The sequence below is a fragment of the Apus apus genome, chromosome 4 (assembly GCF_020740795.1).
Source record: "Apus apus isolate bApuApu2 chromosome 4, bApuApu2.pri.cur, whole genome shotgun sequence".
In the NCBI taxonomy this organism is placed as follows: domain Eukaryota; kingdom Metazoa; phylum Chordata; class Aves; order Apodiformes; family Apodidae; genus Apus; species Apus apus.
This window is the reverse complement of record NC_067285.1, coordinates 82920469-82945808: the sequence shown is the minus strand read 5'-3', so window position 1 is coordinate 82945808 and position 25340 is coordinate 82920469. Positions and strand designations below refer to the sequence as shown.

At 41.3% G+C, this 25340-nt stretch overlaps 1 protein-coding gene across 1 annotated transcript in view; it reads left to right on the top strand.

Moving 5' to 3' along the window:
* The first annotated feature begins 401 nt into the window (after positions 1 to 401).
* The window catches only part of MTNR1A (melatonin receptor 1A), a 53267-nt gene continuing 28328 nt past the window's right edge, over positions 402 to 25340 (top strand). The window contains exon 1 of the mRNA XM_051619801.1: positions 402 to 731. Coding sequence (XP_051475761.1) covers positions 539 to 731 — 193 coding nt within the window. The 5' untranslated portion in view covers positions 402 to 538. The remainder of the gene's footprint in view (positions 732 to 25340) is intronic.

Here is a 25340-nt window from a genome sequence, read left to right as displayed (position 1 = left end):
CGGCGGCAACCAGAAGAGCTAAATATAGCTCCGAGCGCTGCAAACCACATCGCCGCAGACAGCAAAACCCTCTCGCGCCTCCGCCGGTGAATGGAGAGGCCGGCACTGAATGGAGCGGCGGGAGCATGAATGGAGAACGCTGGGCGCGCCAGTGAATGGGGCTGCCGGGCCGGGCCGGGCCGGGCCCGGCGCCGCGGGGGGGCGCTGTGGGGCTGCGCTGTGGGGCTGCGCGGCCTCCCGCGCAGCGCGGCAGCTGGAAGCCCCGGCCGCGCACGTGCCGGCGCGGGGCGGGGGCGGCCCGGTGTCACCTGGCGGCGGGGCGGGGCGGGGGCGGTATAAAGCTGTCCCGCCGCCGCATGGGCACAGTTCGCGGAAACTTCTTTGTCTGAGTGGCAGGTGTGGTTATGGGTGGAGCGCTCTTTCCCGCCCCTCCCGCTCCCTCCTAGGGTGGGCAGCCCCGCGGCGGAGGGAGGCTGCGCCCGGGACCCCCTCTCCGCTCCGCCGGCAGCCGGCTCTGGCCCTGGGAGGCGGCGGCAGGATGAGAGTTAACGGGAGCGACCTGAACAGCACCGTCCTCCCCCGGGACCTGCCGGCCGAGGGCACCCCGCGCCGCCCGCCCTGGGTGACGACCACCTTGGCCGCTATCCTCATCTTCACCATCGTGGTGGACCTGCTGGGCAACCTTCTGGTTATCCTCTCCGTCTATCGCAACAAGAAGCTGCGAAACGCGGGTAAGGGGGCAGCGGGGGTCCCGGGTGGGGGCCGCCTGGGTGGGAGGTGTGGGGTTCGGTAGGGGTGGCGGCTGTGGGCGCAGCGCCGTGATCTCTTTGTCTGCCGGTAAAACTTTGTCCGGGCGCGCAGCTCCGGGGCTGGGCGCTCTTTGCCTTCATCCCAGCTGGCGGTCACAGGCTGTGACAGGTGCCGAGGGCTTCATCTACCATACCAAATCGGCGATGGAGCGGGTAAGGGTATTTTTAGCTCCTCCCACCTATTTTTAGCTCTCGACAATTCCCACCTAGCAAATAAAAGCAGGCAAGTCAGCCTTGATCGAGAATGAAATTTAGACATGGTGCTGGGGATGCTGCTGTGGCACAGTGTGTCTGTACACACGGGGTGCTACCGTTTTGATCAATTTTATTTGAGTTACAGAAATGTCTCCAGTAACAAAAACTATCGTTTTGAGTTTCAAATCAAGCCAACATTAAGTTACAGACATTGGAGGGTTCAGGAGGAAAAGCAAAACAAAAGAACAAACCCAATTTCATTTTTTCACCTCCTACTTGGAATCAAGGTCTTTGGGGAATGGGAAGCATCTGATAGAAAACAGATTTAGGCACATTCTTAAAAAATGTCTCTAATTTTGACAGGAAAGATTCTGTGATCATATATTGAGTAAACCCCTCTTAGTTCATGGATTATTGGCGAGACAGGCAGGAACTTCTTCAGATTCATTCTGCTTTATCATGTCAGACCAGCTGCTGTGCACGTGTACCAAATCTGTGTGCTCAAAAGCCCTATGCAGCTTTCACTGAAAAAAATATGAGAGCATGTGAAGAGAGCTGCCTTGTTAATGAAAGCAGAATCAGAATTTCACTCTAGGTTGATTGAGGTGCTCCTTTTTTTTTTTTTTTTTAATTAAAACTCCACCAAGTTGATTACCTAGTAGCTTAAAACTTACCAGAGGGAAAAGTGAGCCTGGGCTTTGCTATAAGCTAGGCTAATAAAGGAAGCTAATATTTGACTTGGGCAAACAGTGGCATTACTTAACTTTATAAGGTTAAGTCAGGTAATTCAACTCGATTGTACATTTTAGTTTTATTTGGCCACAGTGGAATGCTAGTGCACAAGATCAAAGCAAAGACTAGGACATTTCATTTTCTGCTTAAGGTTGCCAGTGATGTAAACTCTCAAAGCTGTATTCTTGTCTTGCTTTCATTGACAGAAATTTCATTCACTGGAGCTGGCAGGGTCACATACTGCAATGCTATATATTTGAGAGGAGGCTCAGACTCCAGAAGTCCACGTCAGTGCTTGACTACCCTTGTTCCCTGGGAGATTGTCAGATGGTGAGAGAACGAGTTGAGACAGGTGTAATACAGGGCTTACTTCAGGGGGAAGGGTGATACTCTTCTCTCCCTTTACTGCTGAATATATACTTCAGCACTCCTGTGTGGAGTTTGCAATAGAGATATGTCTGGTAATAGATCTGAAATAAGCGTGGTGCCTGTGTTCTGTAAACAAAGCTGAATCATTGGGCTCAATGCATGCACACATTCTCTGCTGTAGCTCTCACGCAACCCTTCTTGAATCCCGACACGTGTTCTTCTTGCATTTCTTGTTCTTGCCTCTTCTGTCATAGTGACTGTTGGGAACTGCAGCAAACTGGCAACAGTTACCTCCTACAGCTAGGAGAGCAAAGCATTATTCTGAATGTAAATTATTTTAGACTGGAATGTGAACTAAATACTGGTTTATCCTCTGAAATTGAAGATTAATTAAGACAAGTAGATACTTGCTACCAGGATGGGAAATAGTTTATAATCAACTTAAGGAAAAGAATAGTAATGAGTTTTTAAAGCCTTATTTTTTCCTCACAGTAAAGATGTTTTTAGTATGTAGATGAAAGGAAACTTTGGGAGTAAAATAATTAATAAGCTTCAAAAAGGTGTGCAAAGTGTTTTTGACTAATCCCGCAAAAACCTGTGCCCAGGCATAACTGCTTAGGTGGGCACACTATTAAACTTGGCATTGAATTATGAAGGTGTTACTCAGGTAAGTGTATTTATGATGAGGCATAAGTATTTAGAAAACTCTGGCCTAATACTTGTGAGTATGAATAAGACCTTCCTAAGTCTTATTTACACAAATTCAGAGTATTAAGGAAGACACTATGTTGAAAATAACCTGATTTATACATACAACTGATTTGTAACTTGCTAATTATGAAGACAGTTAAAACTTTTTACAGAGCTGTAATAAGAAAAACTTCTGATTTTACAACAACCTATATTAAAAAGTCTTTTGTTGGCACATTTATTGAGGAAAAAGGACACAGTATGAAAATTCCACCGGAGAAAGGTCAGGGAGGAACAGAAGATACCTCCTGAAGAAAATTTATTTCTCTGAAGACTTTCTTCCTTCTTTGCAAGAGAGGACTAACAGAAATAAGGAGTATTTAACACTTTACCAAAAAGGTGGATTTGGTGGGGGAAAACATCTTGCATCTCTGTCCCACTCTATTAAATAACTATTTTTGGAAGATAACTACAAATTGAACCTGTGGACTTGTGCTTAAAAAAAGTGCATTGAGGAATAGTAGCAAGGCCTAGAAAAATCTTCTCAACAAGTGATGTAACCTTTCTGACAGTCAGAAGGTTAGTAAAAGACACTGATCAAAGCAGAGAAGTCAGTATCTCAAAGAAGTTTGTCTCAGCAAGCGGGGAGTGTCTGATACGACAGGCTTCTTCATAGTCACAAGCATGGCTTCAGTAGATGCTCTTCTAGACACAGAAGCTGATGATGCAACTGGTAGGATCCTCTTTTATTTAATGTACTTGACTTGTAATAAGTTTCATAGTTCTGGTCTGTTTTATGGTGACTTTGTAATCTTACAGGCAACTGACACCAATTCAGTCCTGATGGGAACAGCTGCAATTCAATGCTGGCGACACACAGACTGAATATGGTTTATGATGTCTGTGATCTTTTAACTTTGAAACAAAGTTCAAGGGAAACATTCAAGGCATAAGGATTTTAATGCCCATATCTTGATGGCACACTCATGCAGCTTCAGCTTTATACTGATGTGTTTTATTTAATTTTAAGAAGAATGAGAATAGAACACATTAAAAGATACTTGGTTTAATCATCCTAATGTGTCTTGTTTTCCATTGCTAATATTAGAAGATCAGAAATAAGGTGATTCAGCAGTTCCAACCTGAAAAGATTAAATAGCCTTAGGGAAGGTGGATTAAATAACTACTAGTACTTTTTGCAACAAGTACAGTTTTACTTGAAGCTATCAACATTGGATTAGAGCATCTCAGAAAACTGAAGACATCTATATAAAGTGACTTATGTAACGTAAAACACAAATGCAGTGATTGCTAGTATCCTTATGCCTTTGTTGTTACCCACACCAAGAAAAACAATGCATCAAGAACAAGGTGAGAGGACAGTTATAATTCTTTGCCTATGGAGATTAGTTTACATTAAATTAAAATTTCAAATGTAAAGTTACATTAAAATGTCAGTTAACATATATCTGTCATTTTGGTGACAGGGGGATTTGGGTACTCAGTGATTGCAGGACTGGACTATTCTCAAGGTCACTGAAGAAGGCGCTATTGAGTGCTAATACACTTCTAGTTCTTCTTTCTCTTCCTTGTGGAACTGTTCTCTTGGCCTGGTGGGTTGCTTTTTCCTGGGTGCTTTATGTGCTGAGGTCAAAAGGTGCCATGACTACACCTCCAACAGACCCCTGTGTTGAAAGTGAGCCTCCAGCAGGCAAGAAGAGAACCCCAGAAGTCTCACCCTCACTCTTCGGTGCCAGTCCTGTCTGCTAACGCTTGCCACAAGTTTAATACAGGGACTGGTGCCAGGCTGGCAACTAGCACCTATCACATCAGGGCAGACAGCTGCATTCAACCCCTTCCCAACCATCAATATTCTGTGCTAGATGCATTTGGTTTTGTGCTTTTTCCCACAGTTTCCCATGTTCTTGGCTCAAGTGTTTTGTTGCTAAAACTTGTTTTTGTTGCTAGTGAAGAAGGCAGAGGAAGTCTGACATTTCTGAGGCCCTGGGGCCCTACTGAGCAGCAAGATGCATTCAACCTCACTAGGACTGCACACATGCTTAAACTTAAGTATGTGTGTTAATGACTTTTCTGAATGAGATGGCAATTAAAAAGGGAAAAAACAATGTTCTTATGCTGAATCTGCCTCAGGTGCATTAGATCCAAACAGTTCTTTAAAGACAGCATTGTGAGTGTTCAAAAGAATAATGTACTCGAGTAATCCTTGACCAAAATCTGTAGGATCAGTGAAGTCACTTACAGAAGAACTAAGGAACACAGCTACTTTTTTTTTTTAAATCCAGTATTTGTTAGATAGTGCAGTCCTTGTAGAACTGGGGGATGGGATCTATCAGGAAGACTTTTATTTTGGAGGTTTTGCAAATTGGCACTGGGTTTTGGCTTGAGCAGTGTAAGAATCTAGTTGAAGTGTATTCCTCTTATTGCATTTTCTAGAAAATAAATTTTAACTATAAAAATGGAACTATCTTTTGATAATCAGATTGGAGATTCCATCAGCCTACTCAGAATATGATTGTTCTTGATGATGTTTTGGTTTTTAGTTTAAAAATTATGTTAAATGCTCTACTAAATATTGTTTAATCTAATAAAATAAACTCCTGTTATGAATTCAGACTAATGGAATAATTGTTTTTTGCCACAGGTGATCCTTGGACATCTTTTTTTGTGCCCCAAGAGAAAATGGGTAGCTCGACATAAAGATGACTCAAGGGAGAACTTGTAGAAGATCAAGTTGTAGCACAAATTCAGGGTTCTGATGAAAACTGAGATGCTGATGGCAATGAACATTATTTCAAACATGAATAACTTCCTGTAGTAAAAATGGTAAGCTGTCTGGGAGAAGGGAAAATGTCTAGTGAAGATGCTGAACACAACTGAGCATAAAAATACAGTTTAAATAAAGCTGTTCATTATACTGGTTTTGATTGAATAATTTCCTGAATTAAAGGCTTACTTCAGAAGCCTGTTTACATGGCACTCTGCTGTCAGTGACTCAAAGGTAGACATGAGTATTTCAAATAATTAATACTCTGTTTTACTAATATGTCTGTCAAACTTGGTTATTATTCTTTCTGCAAGTTTCTGAAGTTTTTAGAGGCACTGCTTTTTCTAGTATGTACTAACTGACCAGTAGGTGTACAGAATTTCATGTCCTATGGTTCTTTTTGTTATCCATAAAGGGCAAACTTATACCACTTCTTTGGAGAAATACAATACACCAGAAGCTCACTTTTTTTGTTTTATAAATGATCTAACTGGTCTATATAGTTCGATATGCTTTTTTGAAGAACAGCTGTTACCTTACTGATCATAAAAAAGCAGTTCCTGATTATCTTGAAATTCTGTATCTGAGTTAGGAAATTTTAATTAGGTTGTCTGGGTTGGGGGGGTGGGCTGGGTTTGTTTGTTTGCTTTATTGTGGGTTTTTCCTCATCTTTTCCATTGCTAGAGTCCTTCAGTGCTTCACTCAGACTGTTATATGTCCCTGGCTCTACAGAACAAAAGAGACAGTAGAAGCAGCTGATTTCAAGCCCTACTTTGTGTGACTAAGCACTGAAATTCTCTATTAAAATATATACTTAGCAGCTGGAAAGGTTTATAGGTGGTTTCAGGTTAGTTATTTTTCTGTCCACACCCTGAAACAGGCTATTTAGCTACTTTTGTTAAGTTGGGCAGTATATGTAATTTTTCCATTTAGGCTTACAAGAAATGTCATTCTTCAGGATAAATCACATGTGATTCTGCATGATGCTGAAATATAACATGTATTTCGCAGAATCACAGAATGTATGGGGTTGGAAGGAACCTCAGAAGAGGTTGTCCCTGCCTTCTTGATGCCTAGCCCTCATGTATTTATAGACATTAATTGGATCTCCTCTCAAGTCTTCTCTTCTCTAGACTGAAAAGCCCCTGGTCTCTTAGCCTTTCCTTGTAAGGCAGGTGTTCCAGTCCCTTAATTATCCTTGTAACCCTCTGTTGGACTCTCTCAGTAGATCCCTGTCCCTCTTGAACTGGGGAGCCCAGAACTAGACACAGTACTTCAAGTGAGGTCTCACCAGGGTGGAGCAGAGGGGGAGGAGAACCTCCCTCAGTCTGCTGGAGACACTCCTCTTAATGCACCCCTAGATACAATTGGCCTTCTTGGCCACAAGGGCACATGGTTGTCCCATGGATAACTTGTCTACCAGGACTCTGAAGTCCTTCTCCACAGAGCTGCTTCTAGCAGATCACCTTCTGACCTGTACTGGTGTATTTTGTTGTTCCTTACCAGGTGCAGGACTGTGCACTTGCTCTTGTTGAACCTCATTAGGTTCCTCTTTGCCCAGCTCTCCAGTCTGTCCATATCTTGCTGACCAGCCACACAGCCTTCCTGTGAATCAGCCAATTCTCCCAGCTTTGTGTCATCAGCAAACTTGCTGAGAAGACGGTCTGTCCTGTCATCAAGGTCATTGATAAAGATGTTGAACAGGACTGGACCCGGCACTGATCCCTCAGGGACTCCACTAGTTACAGGTCTCCAGCTGGATTCTGCACCACTGACCACCACTTTTTGGGCTCTATTGTGTAGCCAGTTCTTAGTCCATCTCACTGTCTGTTCTTTTATCCCACAAATTCTGAGATACTTATATTGTATCACCTTGATTTTGCTTTTGGGGTGCAGATGCAAGGCTAGCAAAACTCACTGGTCTTCAGGGAGAGGTTACCAAGCAGAGGTACCTGGCCCCTGTGCTTACAGAGGTCAGCTCCTCCCTTGGTTCTTGGTATTTTATAAGCTCACTTGTTAATACTGCTGTTTTTAGCTGGCCTTGTCAGCTGCACCTGAGTGTTAGCCTGGTGTGGTTATAGCGCAACAGCCAGTACTGCATTATTTAGCCAGCCAAGATGGCCAACTCTATAGCCATTGGCCAAAGTGATGAAGGGGCATGAATAAAGGGATCAGCCTTGAAAACTGGTATTCAGTCACACTCTAGAGAAATGTCCTACCTACCTTTGGATATGTTTTGGGGAAGAATCATAATGCTCTTCCCCCCTGGTGATAGCTGTGGATTTCACTTAATGTTCCTGTTTTCCAGAGCAGTTTTCTACTTCTTAGTTTTACTTAAATTTTAAGGACACATTTCACTCCCTGTCTGTGTTGGGGACAAAAGAAGTGATTGCATTTTCAGAGGTGAAAGAGTGTTCTTTGCCAAATACAGCTAGGGCAGGGACATTTTTATGTTAGAGATATTGAAAAGAAGGTAACTCTTCATGTGAATTTCCTTCATTAACAGCCTTTATTTGCCCCTTCAGTCAAACATCACAAAGTTGCTTGTAAAATGAAGAATTGAAATGCATTTTTATCCTCCTTTGGTGCTCTGGATATTTATTGTTCTTTGAGTAACAGCATCCACAGACTTTTTTTGAGACTATATATTGTTGAAAATACGGTACTTTCATATTACAAAGAATCAAGTTGGCATAAATATGAATGAATCAGTTATTTCAGTTGCATTTTTGTTTCATTTTGGATGAAGAATTAATGGCCTATAAATAAACCCACACTTGTTCTTTTTAACAGTTTATGTATATTTTACACTAATATGTTCTGTCTTAATTACAGTAATTATTTACATTAAAGATATGTTTCCAGATTATCTCTATCTCTGTAATTCTGGGGTCTGCCTTTTGTAATTTGAGTACTGTAATGCCTGTGTCTAACATGCAGGTTCACATAATTATAATTTGATTTACAAAACCTGGGCTCTTCCTCCCCATTTCCATTATGCCATATTACATCTTCCCAGCCTTTCCTGAATCTGTTACTGAATTAGTTCTCAGGTAGAACAAAGGTTTGGAAGGGACCTTTTCAATCATCAAGTCCAGTTTCCAAGTGTAGTAGGTATTCATACAAATCCTTTAACAATCACCTTTCACCTTAAGTTATAGCTCTTTCTCCTTATTCCAATTCAAGAAGGGAATTCTGCCTAAATGTATTTTCTGTCAGTTTATATACATTTGCTGCTGTATCAATGTTACCTATCATTACTTAACATCTCTATTCTTGTAACGAGAATAAAAACATCATCTCTTGTCTGTCTTTTCGCTGGTTCAAAAAAGGCAGATAGAAAATTCTGTTAGTCTATTTACAAAATAACCTTTCCCCTTCTGTCAGAGAGAGCACTACCTCCAGGAGTATGCCTCATCTCTGGAAATACCTTTTCTAAAAGCAAAATCCTGGTTTCACTGAAATCAATAGCAAACCTCTTAACTGAGGTCAGTGCCTGTCTCCTTGCACTTTTTTGGCTGCAGTGCTTTCCCATGAGTAAGACGGGTGCTGTACTGCTAACAGCCTTACATTCAAAGTGCTGTCAGCAGGTAAGTCTTTTCCACAACTTGGAGTTGAAATAGGATTGTACTTCAAGTGCCTGATCTGTGTATCCTGAGATGGGAAGCCACTTAAAATTTCAGGTGTAGTAGGTATATTAGCTATTAACTCTGAGAATTGGTGGTTCAAGAACAGCCTTTGGAATAAAGAAAATACAAAAGACCATCTACTCCTGCAGTGCTGTTCTTTCTAGGGTTTGGGGTTTTTTTTGTTTTAACAAATGGCTATTATGTTGTTTAGGTCAAGAACACTTTGTTTGTACTAGTTGTCTAGTCAAATCACATCAGTTTATCCTTGATATTATCTTTGTCCTTTTCTGCTTTCTAGAAACTTGTAGTTCTTTATTCATTAAGCAGAATAAATTTCAGAATTGGGGTTTTGCTGCTATAGCCTCATTGTGCGGATTCTCTGGTGGTTCAGTTGCCAAATATGACATCATCGTATATATGTATGATGTTTCTTTGGAAATTTGTCTGATCAACCTGCCTATCTCTGCTTGTTATCTCTTTATGTCTCCTCTTGATTTTTTTATTGTCTAAAGAATCATACTGTTGAGACTTTCTGAAGTGCCTCATTAATACATCATATTTTCCCTTCCTGATGATGTAATATATTTCCAACACCAGTTGCTAAGGATTTTCTTAGTGTTGACTGTGTTATTTTGGGGATAAACAGAAACACCAAAGCATATGTAAATCTTACTGGTTTTTAGCATGCTGCAAAAGGTACTTGTACCAAGGGTTCCATTTTGTGGTATAAATTGTTTTTATAAATTTAAAGATATAGATGCATCTCGAAATACTGCCTGTAATTGTTTGGATATTTTTACAGAAAGTATCTTTAATTTTTTTTTTTTTTTTAATTTCCTAATGCAACATCCGTTGGCACATGGTAACATTTTTGTGTATTTCTTGTGAAGATACATGCTCTCTAGAAATGAGGATTTCATTTGTCGGAGAACAACATTCAACTTGTCTGACACAAGCAAAGGTCCATAATGTTTCCTTATATTTCTTCCATCTAGGCACAGGTGGTCAGTTTAGTTCATAGTATGAATTAGAACAGCGTCAATGCTTCTGTAATTCATGCTGATTGGAACAGCTCCCACAGAGACCTTGGTATCTGTGAGTGTTACCTAAACATAGCTTTCACTAGCCAAGCTTATTTTAACTATTCTGTGTTTAAGTGTCCGGGAGTTAACACAGTAATCCCCATCAGGCTGGAAACCTGCCTTGATATTCATAGTTTTTATAACAAAATGCTTGTGCTGTTCATACACACTGTCCTCCAGCAATATTTTGTATCTACCTAACATACCCACTTTTGTTCAATCATTTTTGGATGTTCTTAGGAATTTATCCTGCTTCTATTGATCATACATTTGCACTTTTTTCTTTGGAGATCCATAGCCACTGGGTATTATGCCAAAGATGGCATGAAGATGACTACTCCTGTATTGAAGAATAACTTTCCACTATCCTTGTTAAATCATTTGCTGCTGAAGTTATGTTTTGTTGTGTTTTGTTGGAGTTTTGTCTGTTTTTTCTTTTTTTTTTTTCCCTGCATTTGTCCTGCGAGGGTCAAACTGTCAGGTTTTGTCTGAAAAGCTCTTGTTTTAGAATTGTTATGGACTTGGGACTCTCCCTTATGGGATCCATTGCACATTCTGTGAAACCTGTTTTTTATTCACTCTGTAGTAATAGAATACTGAGATGTTGCACTGTTTGTAGAGGCATTACAATTACTAGCATTTTAAAAGGAGGTTGAATGCTGCTTGTGCAATTATTCCTGGTTAGAATTTCTAAGGCATACTTAGTGACAATCTAGAGGAGATTATACAGTTGTACAAAGCTTGCAGTTGCACCTTGTTAATAGTGCTTCCAGCAGTCATTATCTAAAAGGTGCCCTAAAGATACAGCTGAATCTGACAACAATAAATGAAGAAGTATGAATGGGGAAAAAAAATAATCAAGTAAGCTAAGCTGAAGCAACCTACTGGACACAGAATTTGAAATCTGCTAGTTGTGGGTGCTTGTTTTTTACTGGGGTACCCCATTTGTCACAACCATGGTGCATCACTTAATTTTAAGCTTTTCTATTGGATCTTTAACTTTTTTCATGCTATCACAGTCACGGGACTTTGTTGCCAGAATGCTTACTGGAGTCTAGCTGACTGAGCACATCTTTCTTGTGCAGAATAACTTCATAGGCTACCACCAAAGCAGTGAATTGATTTCTAAATTTTTTTGCTTATATTCACATATTCATATTATCTCCTGTCTCCATATTTACTCAGACAACTGTCTTGATCAGATTCAAATTTCACAGAGGTCTCACCTGTTTCCATCCTTTGAATTGGCGACCATTCCTTGTAGATGACTGGACAGGATGCTTGCTTTACTCAAAAACATGAAACTCACTTGTCTTGCAAATAAATCTGCAAATAATGAATTTGCTTGTGTCAGTTTTTTGTCTGCTGTGTTATACAGGTATTCCAATTAAGTAATGGAATTTCCAGTAGTAATACTGGAATATGTATTTATTTATTAACATTATTTTAAGAATTTGTTTTGTAGGAGCATTTCTACATATCCTTGTGATAAGTAGAAATGTAGTATGTGTACTTCTTAGAGCATGCTCTAAACTACTTTTTCTGGAAACACAGTTTTAGTACGTTGGAATATTACTGGAAATAAAAGACTGTCTAATTATCATATGTTAATTAAGGTAATATTATGCCTTCTCTGTTCAGAAACTCTGAACCTCTACTGAGGTAAGTAAGAAGTCAGATGAGGTGACAAGTCAGGAATGCAGTATAATTGGAAAAGTTAGATTAATATGTCAGCTATAGTAGGGCACTAGTTAAGCAGTAATCCTAAAACCAGCCTTGCTCTCACTGGCATTAAGTGTGGAGTTAGTTATTAGAAGTAAACTACTACTATCTGCATGTGTATCTACATAGTTACTTAGGGCTGAAGTCTGTCTCTGCTACTGGAGATCTTTCTGAGGATTAGAAGCTCCACACCCCACCCAGTGATTACAGCCACAGTAATTAACACTACTTAGGGTGGACAGAAAGACCCTCAATGCAAACTTTCAGTCATTCAAGGACATTTTAGTCCACAGGGTGTCAGAGCCCAGAACACTAAGTTGACAGGTTTTGGCAGTTAGTGTCCTTCACAAGTATCCTGATTTTGGTTAAGTAGCCCAACTTATTTGCCCTGAAATTAATTTACAGGTTATAATAATAATTCAGCTTATTTTTTTTAGCTCCAGCTTGGAATTGTCTCCCACAGCATCCTTGTAGATAAGTTGATCAAGTATGGGTTTGATGATCAGGCAGTGAGGTGGATCAAGAACTGGTTGAAAGGAAGAAGTCAGAGAGTTGTAGTCAATGGGGCAAAATCTAGTTGGAGGCCTGTGACTAGTGGAGTCCCTCAGGGGTCGGTACTGGGACCGGTGTTGTTCAACATCTTCATCAACGACCTGGATGAGGGCACAGAATGTACCCTCAGCAAGTTTGCTGATGACACCAAGCTGGGAGGAGTGGCTGACACACCAGAAGGCTGTGCTGCCATTCAGAGAGACTTAGACAGGCTGGAGACTTGGGCAGGGAAAAACCTGATGAAGTTTAACAAGGGCAAGTGTAGAGTTTTGCATTTGGGGAAGAAAAATGTCATGCACCAGTACAGGTTGGGGGCTGACCTGCTGGAGAGCAGTGTGGGTGAAAGGGATCTGGGGGTCCTGGTAGACAGGAGGATGACCATGAGCCAGCAATGTGCCCTTGTGGCTAAGAAGGCCAATGGCATCCTGGGATGTATTAGAAAGGGTGTGGTTAGTAGGTCAAGAGAGGTTCTCCTCCCCCTCTATTCTGCATTGGTGAGGCCACATCTGGAGTATTGTGTCCAGTTCTGGGCCCCTCAGTTCAAGAAGGACAGGCAAGTGCTTGAAAGAGTCCAGCGCAGAGCCACAAAGATGATTAAGGGAGTGGAACATCTCCCTTATGAGGAAAGGCTGAGGGAGCTGGGTCTCTTTAGTTTGGAGAAAAGGAGACTGAGGGGTGACCTCATCAATGTTTACAAATACATAAAGGGTGAGTGTCAAGAAGATGGAGTTAAGCTTTTTTCAGTGATGACCAGTGATAGGACAAGGAGTAATGGATACAAATTGGAGCATAGGAGGTTTAAGGTGAATATCAGAAAAAATTTTTTTACTGTGACAGTGACAGAGCACTGGAACAGGCTGCCCAGAGAGGTTGTGGAGTCTCCTTCTCTGGAGACATTCAAAACCCGCCTGGACGCCTTCCTGTGTGATGTACTCTAGGTGACCCTGCTCTGGTGGGGGGTTGGACTAGATGATCTTTCGAGGTCCCTTCCAACCCCTATGATTCTATGATTGTCCTCAGACACCAACGCAAACAGCACAGCTACTTCAAGCTCTGCGCTGGCTGTGACAGACAGACATGCATGGTACTAGACCCCATCATAATCCTTGTCATAAGGAGGCTTTCCAGAAGGATCTGTTCTTTTGTGCAGGACATCTTGATTCCACCAGGCTTCTGACCATTTTAGATAGCAGTATTAAGGGCATCCATTTGATTCAGTTATCCTACCTGTTTGTTATCTGACAAGGATAATGAAGCATTTTGCTACTCATAACTAAAACAAAACTGCATGTTATCCACCATGCTCTAATGTACCAAATAATAAATGCAAGTGGGCATCGTTAATTTTGTCATTTTCGTTTGCCCTTTATTTGGAGTTTTCAAACAGCTTTAGGTTGTTTTTCCAGCTCTTCAACAACAAATGGCAAGCAAGCTCTCCAGTGTTATTTGTGCTCCTTCAGAAGAACAGGCTTAAAAAAATTTCTGTTGAAATTCTAATGAAAGGGCATCAGTTGCCCTTTTCCTCGTTGGCTTCCAGAACCATCTTCCCGGTCCTCCATATCCATCCTCAAAGTTCAGAACTGACCTTTTTCTTTCAATCTGCGTCAATATATCAAATACTAAATTTCTGACTACTTGTGTACACATGATCTCTTTTTCTTATTCTCCTTCAAACTTTTGCTTTTAGTACAGTTTTCTTTTTTTCATCCTTCTATCTGTCATGTCTTTCCTTCCACATTTGTTCCTAGCCAAAGCTTGTAACTCATCACATTTCATTAGATCCCCTCATGCATCTTGCTTCATGTCATGATTTTCAAGCTGTCAGTTTAAAAATAGCTAAATGCATTGGCTTCTATTGTTTTTTGCAGTTTTTTCTACATGTATTTTCTATATCAAACCCTATATAATTTTAAAGTGTGACTACACTACTACTTTGAAAATTACACTTTAGCACTTCATATTTAGTCTGCCTCTACATCAGATCCCTCCTGTTTAGAAATCACTGTGAAATACCACGAATGTTAAGTTATGAAGGTAAGTCTTTTCTACTACATAGGTAGATAAGATTGATGGCATTGCAGGTAATAACTAATACTAATAGTATCTGACAGAATGTGCAGTGATACCATAACTTAAGTCCAAATAAGTTCAAAAGATGAGAATTGACTCAGCATTGCCTTCAAAAGTTTGTGGTGTACTGGCACTGTTCTGAGAGGGACTGTGGAAAAAGATATTAATATGAGTCTTAAAAATAGTCTCAGTTAAGTAGAGCAAATGGTAGAATAATTTTGAAGCTGAAACTTGCAGGCAACTGAAATGCCCATTTGCTAGTTTTGTGAATCCAGAAAAAAAAATCACTGCAAGTTTTGTCTGTCACCAAAGACTTACTCAGCTAACTTTTATTTGCTTCTAAACCGTTTTCTTTGATACACCATAAAGTGCTTTGAGCAGTAATAGTGTATATGTTTTGCAAACCATTGACACCAAAAAATAGGCAACAGAAGTGCATAAAGAAACAAGAAGAGTAAGACCTTTCTAGTTATGGAACAGGAAATTCCATCAATGTGAGATTTTTCAAAATTCTAGTATTAGAAATATCTGGACTCAGCTGTAGTTAAAAGTAGTGACTCTCTTTTAAGTGCCTGTGCAGTCCCTGGAGATGATTCTGTCCAAGCCTGATTGGGCATGAAGCCTTTGGCTTTGGAACTGAAGATGCCACATATGCCAAAGGATCTTATAGACAGAGCTTGTGAAGTTCTGTAGGAATCTGTAATACTTTGTAAATGAGACCTGAAGAGTGTAAAAAAAATTAGTCCAGAAGAAGAAAGTAATAGATCACATGCTGATTTAAGATAGAGATGTAATAGGCAGTTATGTCTAGGAATGCCATAGGCAGATTTAATCATATATTTGAAGAAGAAAAAGGAATTGATCTGATTCCCTTCTATACAAACTGAAATAGGAATTTGACTTTTAAGATAATTTTTTTTTTCAACTGAAGTAATGTTCAGCATAACCTTGGAAGTATTTTCCAAGAAAATAAAGTATCATCTGGAATTGACTGCAGCCTGTTTTATTTTGACCCGTATTGTTTATGTATTTGTTGCTATTTCTTTGAGGCATATGCAATGATAAGTAATTTATTCTCAGCTCAGAATTTGTTTCTTTCTTATGTTATAGTTGTCTTTCTCTTATTACAACTACTGTAGTACAATTGTTAAAGCCCAGTTCCTCAGCCATTTTTAGACTTCACTGAATGATGCAGGCTTGTGTGTAGTATCCCAGTTCTGCTGTTGAATGTACTTGTTCCAATGCTTATGCTCCCATGAACATTTCCCAGATTCATTCTGGAACAGTATGTTGTCTCAGCAGGTCAGTCTGCGATTGTTTTATCTGAAATAAGATCATCATGCCCAGTTTAGCTGATTCATCATCTTTTTCTGTCAATATCCACTTTCCTTGTCCAAAGTAGTTAATTTGTTTTCACCACGTATTTGATTTTCGTGGTTAAGTGTATAGGCTCTTTTTATTTCTTAATAGCCATCTTAGGATCTCCAAGATGAATACAAATTGTAGTTGGGAGAGTGCCTTAGGGCTGTGCTATTACCATTTATCATTACAAATTCACACTACTTATGCTTTTCCCCTTTGTAGGTGTATTTCTGAGTCTACTGACCAAAACCAATTTTTCTGAAACTTGTGTATTTTAAGGGAGTATATGAATCATTACAAATTTACGATGCTCAGGGATGCCCCAAGCCCTGCAAAGATTTTCAGACACTGTACAATTAGATTTATTTCAGTCATGGATGCATTTGTTCAGAGTATGCCTAGTTTAGCATATTTAGGCTTGGCAAAAAGGAAGCTTTTCAGCTTCAGTGGCACTGTAGAACTTTTCAAGAAAAAGTATTAAGAGCTGTTCTTATTCTGGACTGTTGCTTCCACTAAGGCCATCTCACCTGAGGCTTTCTGGATCCCTTCACATCTTACAAGCATGATGTCAGACTATATGAGACGTATTATCTCTTGCAAATGAGTAATATGTAATAATAATGCAATGTATTGTCTCCTGTCCCTTTATAATGCTTGAGAGATACATTTTCTGAATGCAGTAATGGGTACTAAGTTTCTCTGAATTCTACGCTTTGTATGTGATTTATTCTGTAATTAAGCATTTGTTACTGGATTACAGATGTTGGATACTATCAGGTAGATTAAGTGGCCACCCTTCAAAAAGTCTTCCAGCATTTCCATATAATTCCATTTAAAATCTTCTCTCCGTTTACCTCTCTTTTGACCTAGGTACATAATGAACATCATTGAAATAAACATAGGAGTTGATCATTAGTGATATGAAGTTCAAAAGCTCATGTGAATCCCTTTAGCTTTCTGTCAGCCCCTTTTGTCATCCCTTTTAGTTGACTTTTGTGTCTTATATTGCCTAGCATCAGTGAAAGATGACTTTTGGATATTTCCACTCTTTGTCTCAAATGACAGTTCAAATAATGCCTAATATGCCCCAAAATACATCTTCTCTCATTTCTTTCACTAGTGCCTAAGGTTCAATATGTTTCTCACAGAGCTGGCCCTAAAATCTCCATTTTACCAGGTGAATAACTGTTGTCATCTCTTCCACATTTCCAAAGCTTTCCATGCTGTTGAAATCAGAAACTTCCTGGAAGTTGCTGCTGAAAGCAGGAGATGGGCTTGAGTTGCATATTTCTCCTTGCTAAGATCACTCACATGAACGAAGTTAACGTTGTTTTAAAGTGTATGCATGTGAAACCAGTAATCAGCCCCTCAGTTTGGCCAAAAAACCTCTTCGCTGTACTTGCTGGGAAGGCCTGCAGGGCTTTGTATTTTCAGGCAGCTTTGTTTGTTTTACTAAGACCAGCATGTCTGATGACCGTGTTCAGAAGACTGCAGGTCACCTGTGAATGGATTTATAGTAAGAAATTCAGATCTCCTCTGCCTTGTGAATTTTTAAACCTCTAATAAAATTGTTTATATCTATGTAAGCAACTTGAAATACCAGTTGACAGTGACTATGTGTGTGTGAAAATTCTACTGACAGCTATAAATTAGTAATAAAACACAGGCATGGCATTGCTTTAAAATCCCTATGAGAAAAGCTACTAGAGTTGTGGTCTTTGCCACATAAACTGCGGACATCAAAACATTCAAAAGCTGCTGTTCCACTGACATTGATGTTTATCACATTGATGTTAATTTTAACAGACAAGGAGTAACTTTGAATTCATCATAGAATTAACATGATTTTTACATTAAAATATTATTCTGGGAGTAGCAGCCAAATATTTTCTCTTATAAAAGCAACAGCAACTCAGACAGACTCTTGTATTATCCCTGAAGAAACTAAATAGCAAATCTGAGGACACAGAGTAAATCACAAATCAAGCTGCTTGCATGACTCAGGGTTTTGTTACTACAGTTGTAAAATTTAAAATCTAAAACAGATTTTATAAAAAGCATTGAAGTGGTCCTTCTGTTGGTATGCACTAGTTTAAATAATGAAATTATTATGATCAGTATAAGGGGAAAGCAAAAACTTGGAAACAGTGTCTTGTTTTCATTTCCATGAGCCTTATCTACTAAGTTGAAAAAATACTTTCTAAACCATAGAAAAGAGATAAAATGACAACGGAAATGCAGTTGCATAGCAATAGGAATAATATTTACCAATGTCATGCTTATTTATACTGCCCCTGTCATGGACTGAGCTTCTATGTAGGTAAACATTGCAGAATCACCAAAAAAGGAAGTCCTTATTAAAAGGATTGCAATCAAGTAAGTAGTAATCGGGTTTGTGCAATTATTTATTATTTGAGGTATGATCACAGCACTGTTCTGTACTTCTCTGCTGATTATTCATTCCAGATGTGTGTCACAGCTATAACTGTTATTAGATTTGGGTAAGAGATGTGGCAGAATGAAAGCCTGTTTTGTGTATATATATACTGTGCATATCATATACTATGGGAAACACATATTCCTGTTACATGACATCTTTTACATTGCCTAGAGCAGCACCCCTTACAATAATAATTTCATTTTTAATTAACACTTTAATACCTTTCATGGAATCATAGAATGGTTTGAATTGGAATGGACCTTAAAGATCACCTAGTTTCAACCCCTTTGCCATGGGCAGGGACACCTGCCACAAGACCAGGTTGCTCAAATCCCCATCCAACATTTCCTTGAACACTTCCAGGGTACACTTCTAACTTCCCTGGGCAAAGTGTTCTGGTGTCTCACCACCCTCACAGTGAAGAATTTCCTCCTAATGTCTAACCTAAATCTCCAGTCTTCCCATTTAAAGCCATTACCCCTTGTCCTATTGCTACCTGCCCTTGTGAAAACTCCCTCCCCAGCTTTCCTGTAGGCCGCCTTCAGATAAAGGAAGGCTGATATGAGGTCTTCCAGGAGCCTTCTCCAGGCTGAGCAAGCCCAGCTTTCTCAGCCTGTCTTCATAGGGGAGGTGCTCCAGCCCTCTCATCATCTTTGTAGCCCTGCTCTGGACTCGCTCCAACAGCTCCATGTCCTTCTTGTGCTGGGGGCTCCAGAACTGGATACAGGACTCCAGGTGGGGTCTCACAAGAGCAGAGTGAGTGGGAGAATCACATCCCTTGTCTTGCTGGCCACGCTTTTTTTTTGTGCAGATGTTTAGATTTTCTTCCTTCTCAGTATGTGAGAATACACTCCTGATACATTTGTCTTCGAACCTAATTTCAATGGACTGAGTATCTCAAACTTTCCACAGTGTCATCTTTCATTTATAGGATGAAAATCCAGAACTGTCTGACCCATTTAATTAAATTATGCTGATTTTCTACATTGAACTGAGAGTTTCACAGTAGTAAAATCTAGCAGTGGCATTGCCCACATTTGGTTGTGTGAAAGTGGGGTGTCTGTGTGACTGTGAAGTTTGGTAGTTTCCTTCTTAATCCACTTTAAATCAAATAGATATGTAACTTATATAAATGTTCTCAGCTCCTAGGGCTGTGACAGTCAGCTGCAGCTCCTGTAATGATCTTTGCCTATTTAAATTGAATTTCAAGCCATAAGAAGCTATGCTACTTTCTTATTCGATATGACATCTGCCCACTCAAGCTAAAACAGAACTCGATGGGATATGATCAGGTAGATTAAGTGGCCTCTCTTTGAAAAGACATTTTTTCCAGCATTTCCATATAATGCAATTTAAAACTCCTTACACACTTTCAAAGTGTTTTACATAATTGCAGAGGTTTCAGAGCGGGCACTGGGACTGGCCAAATGGTCCTCTAGCCTATTTGTTGAAGCTTCAAGTTGTGCAGGGTGCATGGCAGTCACTCATAGTAGGATATGCACATGACAGAGTGCTAGGTGTAAATGAAAAAGTTGTGTGCCAGGAACTGGAGCTTTGCAGTGTTTGGTAACCATGTGTATGCTCTGCATCCCCTTTTGCTTTCCCCATCCCCTTATCAAAGTCCCTGACCTACTAGGGCTCAGCAATTCAGAAGAACTGAGAGGTGGAAAGCAAGTACCAGCTTCTCTGCTCCCACTGCAAAGTAAAGAGAATGGCAGGATGGTTGTGCTCAATAGGAGTATTCTTGAGATAAACTTCCCAGCTGAAAGGTGTGTGCTGCACATACCTCCTGTACTATTACAGGCATGCATAGAGTTCTGAAGATCTGTAACTATAAAGTGATCTTTTTCTGTCCGTGAGACAGAGGGATACTCTGTGGTGTAGGAACTACTGACTGGGGAACTGTTCATTCTATCCACTTCAGGAAAACCTGGGTAGGTGAGCAAGACCTTACAGTTTAGTAAGACCCTTTTTTGAAACTTGGTTCCTGCTGTCTTTCAAATATAGTCACCTTAGAGAGGACTCATAGTGAAGTTTCTTTTTTCTCGTGAACTTTTTTGTATAAGTGAAAAAGGGGGAAGGTGGTCACTGCTGGGTTGTTTTTTTGTTTTGTTTTTATGATTGTTGTTTCTCCAGACTCTTTTTTTTTTTCTGTGCAGTTCCATTTCAACACAAAGATTTTAAGGATGTTAATGTCCCAGTCAAACTATTCTTATCCCTGAAGTTGACTTGTGTTTAAATGTCCAAGGATGTCATCTGCCTATGTCACCATTGGAATGCTTCAAACTGAAAGCCACTATAAAGATTTCTTCTTTTTTCTTCCTTTTTTTTTTTTTTTTCTGAAATGTATTTAGGATGATAAGATATTCAGGACACACAAAATTATGCCACTGAATTTGCAACAAGTCCCAGGAATATTTCAGTTACTTCAGATAGTTCTGCCTTCATCTTACTGCAACACCTCCACAAAAGCAGAGCATGATTGATCTATTAAACCTCTAGGGAAATAAAAAACAAAACAAAACAAAACACTAGCTTCAGTGCCAGTTACACTTGAGAAGAGACAAATGTATTTTGTTTCCTACCCAGATGCTCAAGGCACTTTCTGCTCAAATGACTCAACTTTTCTTCTGGTAAAAAAGTATTCAAAATTAAGTTCCTAAGACATGTTTTTAGCAATGGTAACTGGAACATGTCTTATGTCACTGGATCTACATGGCTAGTATGTCCATATTCCAGTCACTCAAATCCATGCATTTGTCTAAAATCAAAATCAATTCCAACTCACTGCATTCCCCTTTGCCTTACCCTCAGCTGTCTGAATTGTCAAAAAAGTCATATTAGTAGAGGCAGCTGCTTTTCAAGTTTGCAATACTGTTCTTTGGGTGCTGACAGGCCAAAGCCATGCATGTCAATTGCAATCCAAAGCTCAGAAGGACCTTTCAGTGCTTAATTTTTGAGGGTTTATTTGAGAGCTCTTTGAGAGCTCTTTGAGAGTTCTTATTGATGTTATTAAGCAGCCAGGGTTCTTCTGGTTTCTAAAGGCAAATGAACGGTTTGCAAAAGACAAATTTGATCATTTCCAGCAAGCAAACAGATTCACTGTTTTGTGCCAGTGATTCCTTTCACTATCATGTGTTTTAAGCTAAATAGCACTTTTTGCAGATTTTTTCCCTCCCAGAATTTCCAAGAGCATGCCTGTCATCTCTCTGCAGAAAAGAGATGAGGTTACTACCTGTCAGACTGTAAATCCAAATCTGCCTGATGTGTATGCTTTGCCAATGGTATAATAAACACATGCATGAAGCAGAAAGTTTTTTTAGACTCCACCTATATTGCAGTTATCCAGAATGGAAAAACATCTTACATCTGCATTTTCAACAGTTTGGAAACAATCTAGCCACAATGATCGCAGCCTGACTTCTGCCTGGCAAATTGCAGTGGCCAAAAAATCATAGAATCGTAGAATCATTAAGGTTGGAAGGGACCTTAAAGATCATCAAGTTCCAACCTCCCTGACAAGTCTCCAGCCTGTCAGAGAGACTTAGACAGGCTGGAGACTTGGGCAGGGAAAAACCTGATGAAGTTTAACAAGGGCAAGTGTAGAGTTTTGCATTTGGGGAAGAAAAATGTCATGCACCAGTACAGGTTGGGGGCTGACCTGCTGGAGAGCAGTGTGGGTGAAAGGGATCTGGGGGTCCTGGTAGACAGGAGGATGACCATGAGCCAGCAATGTGCCCTTGTGGCTAAGAAGGCCAATGGCATCCTGGGATGTATTAGAAAGGGTGTGGTTAGTAGGTCAAGAGAGGTTCTCCTCCCCCTCTATTCTGCATTGGTGAGGCCACATCTGGAGTATTGTGTCCAGTTCTGGGCCCCTCAGTTCAAGAAGGACAGGGAAGTGCTTGAAAGAGTCCAGCGCAGAGCCACAAAGATGATTAAGGGAGTGGAACATCTCCCTTATGAGGAAAGGCTGAGGGAGCTGGGTCTCTTTAGTTTGGAGAAAAGGAGACTGAGGGGTGACCTCATCAATGTTTACAAATACGTAAAGGGTGAGTGTCAAGAAGATGGAGTTAAGCTTTTTTCAGTGATGACCAGTGATAGGACAAGGAGTAATGGATACAAATTGGAGCATAGGAGGTTTAAGGTGAATATCAGAAAAATTTTTTTTACTGTGAGAGTGACAGAGCACTGGAACAGGCTGCCCAGAGAGGTTGTGGAGTCTCCTTCTCTGGAGACATTCAAAACCCGCCTGGACGCCTTCCTGTGTGATGTACTCTAGGTGACCCTGCTCTGGTGGGGGGTTGGACTAGATGATCTTTCGAGGTCCCTTCCAACCCCTATGATTCTGTGATTCTATGACGTGACCAGGGAACCCTACCACTAAATCAGGTTGCACAATACCTCGTCCAACCTGGTCTTAAAAACCTCCAGGGATGGGGCTTCCACAGCCTCCCTGGGCAACCTATTCCAGTTCCTCACCACCCTTATAGTGAAGAATTTCTTCCTAATATCTAACGTAAATCGCTGCTCTCTTGGTTTAAAACCATTACCCCTTGCCCTATCACTATCTTCTCTGATGAAAAGCCCCTTCCCAGCTTTCCTGCAGGCCCCTTCAAGTAGTGGAAGGCTGCTATAAGGTCTCCCTGGAGCCTTCTCTTTTCTAGGCTGAACAGCCCCAGCTCTCTCAGCCTGTCTTTGTAGCAGAGGTGCTCCAAGCCTTTGATCATCTTGGTGGCCCTTCTCTGGACCCTCTCCAACAGGTCTATATCTTTCTTGTGCTGAGGGGACCAGAACTGTACACAGTATTTCAGGTGGGATCTGAACAGAGCAGAGTAGAGAGGCAGAATCACCTCCCTGGCCCTGCTGGCCACACTTCTTTTGATGCAGCCCAGGACACAATTGGCTCTTTGGGCTGCGAGCGCACAGTGGCAGCTCATGTTGAGCTTCTCCTCAACTGCCACCCCCAAGTGCTTCTCCTCAGGACTCTTGCACTTGGCCTTGTTGAACTTCCTGAGGTTGGCATTGGCCCACCTCTCCAGCCTGTCAAGGTCCCTCTGGATGGCATCCCTTCCCTCTAGGGTGTCAACCACACCACACAGCTTGGTATCATCAGCAAACTTGCTGAGGATACACTCAATCTCACTGTCCATGTCTCCAACAAAGAGGTTTAACAGCACTTGTCCCAGTACTGACCACTGAGGAACACCACTTGTCACCTGCCTCCATTTGGACATTGAGCCATTGACTCTCTGGGTGCAGCCATCCAGCCAACTTCTTATCCACCAAGTGGTCCATCTGTCAAATCCATGTCTTGTCAGTTTGGAGACCAGGATGTGGGACAGTGTCAAACACCTTGCACAAATCCAGGTAGATGACAACAGTTGCTCTGCCACCATCCACGATCTCTGTAGCCTCGTAGAAGGCTTCCGGATTGGTCAGGCATGACTTGCCCTTAGTGAAGCCATGTTGGCTGTCCCAGTATCACAGAATCTTAGGGGCTGGAAGGGACCTCGAAAGATCATCCAGTCCAACGCCCCTGCCAGAGCAGGATCACCTAGAGCACATCACGCAGGAAGGCGTCCAGGCGGGTTTTGAATGTCTCCAGTGAGGGAGACTCCACAACCTCTCTGGGCAGCCTATTCCAGTGCTCTGTCACTCTCACAGTATTTTTTTCTGATGTTTACGTGGAACCTCCTATGTTCCAGTTTGCACCCATTGCCCCTTGTCCTATCACTGGACATCACTGAAAAAAGCCTGGCTCTGTCCTCCTGACACTTGCCCTTAACGTATTTGTAAACATTTATGAGGTTGCCCCTCAATCTCCACCAAGCTAAAGAGACCCAGCTCCCTCAGCCTTTCCTCATAAGGGAGATGTTCCACTCCCTTAATCATCTTTGTGGCTCTGCGCTGGACTCTTTCAAGCACTTCCCTGTCCTTCTTGAACTGAGGGGCCCAGAACTGGACACAATATTCCAGATGCAGCCTCACCAATGCAGAATAGAGGGGGAGGAGAACCTCTCTTGACCTACTAACCACACCTTTTCTAATACACCCCAGGATGGCATTGGCCTTCTTGGCCACAAGGGCACATTGCTGGCTCATGGTCATCCTCCTGTCCACCAGGACCCCCAGGTCCCTTTCTCCTGCACTGCTCTCCAGCAGGTCAGCCCCCAGCCTGTACTGGTACATGGGGTTGTGCTTCCCCAGATGCAAGACTCTACACTTACCCTTGTTGAATTTCACCATTCACATCTTTATTTTCCATGTGCCTTAGCAGACTTTCCAGGAGGATCTGCTCCATGACCTTGCCAGGCACAGAGGTGAGACTGGCTGGCCTGTAGTTCCCTGGGTCTTCCTTTTTCCCCTTTTTAAAAACAGAGGCTATGTTCCTTTTTTTCCAGTCAGCAGGAACCTCACCAGACTGCCATGATCTTTCAAACATGATGGACAGAGGCTTAGCAATTTCATCCACCAGCTCCCTCAGGACCTGTGGGTGACTCCTATCAGGTCCCATAGATTTATGCACCTTCAGGTTCTTTAGATGGTCATGAACCTGCTCTGCACCTACAGTGGGGGGTAATTCATTCTCCCAGTCCCTGCTTTCACCTTCTGTGGCCTTTGTGTTGAGACTGAAGCACTTGCCAGAGAAGACTGAAGCAAAGAAGTCATTGAGGTCCTCAGCCTTCTCAATATCCTGTGTTGCTACCTCACCTATTTCCTTCAGGAGAGGGCCTACACTCTCCTTGGATGTCCTTTTCTCCCCAACATACCTAAAGAACCTTTTCATACTGTTCTTAACATTCCTGGCAAGATTGAATTCTCACAGGAATTTGGCTCCCCTCACCTGATCCCTAGCTGCTCGGAAAACCTCTCTGTAATCCTCCCAGGATACCTGCCCTAGCT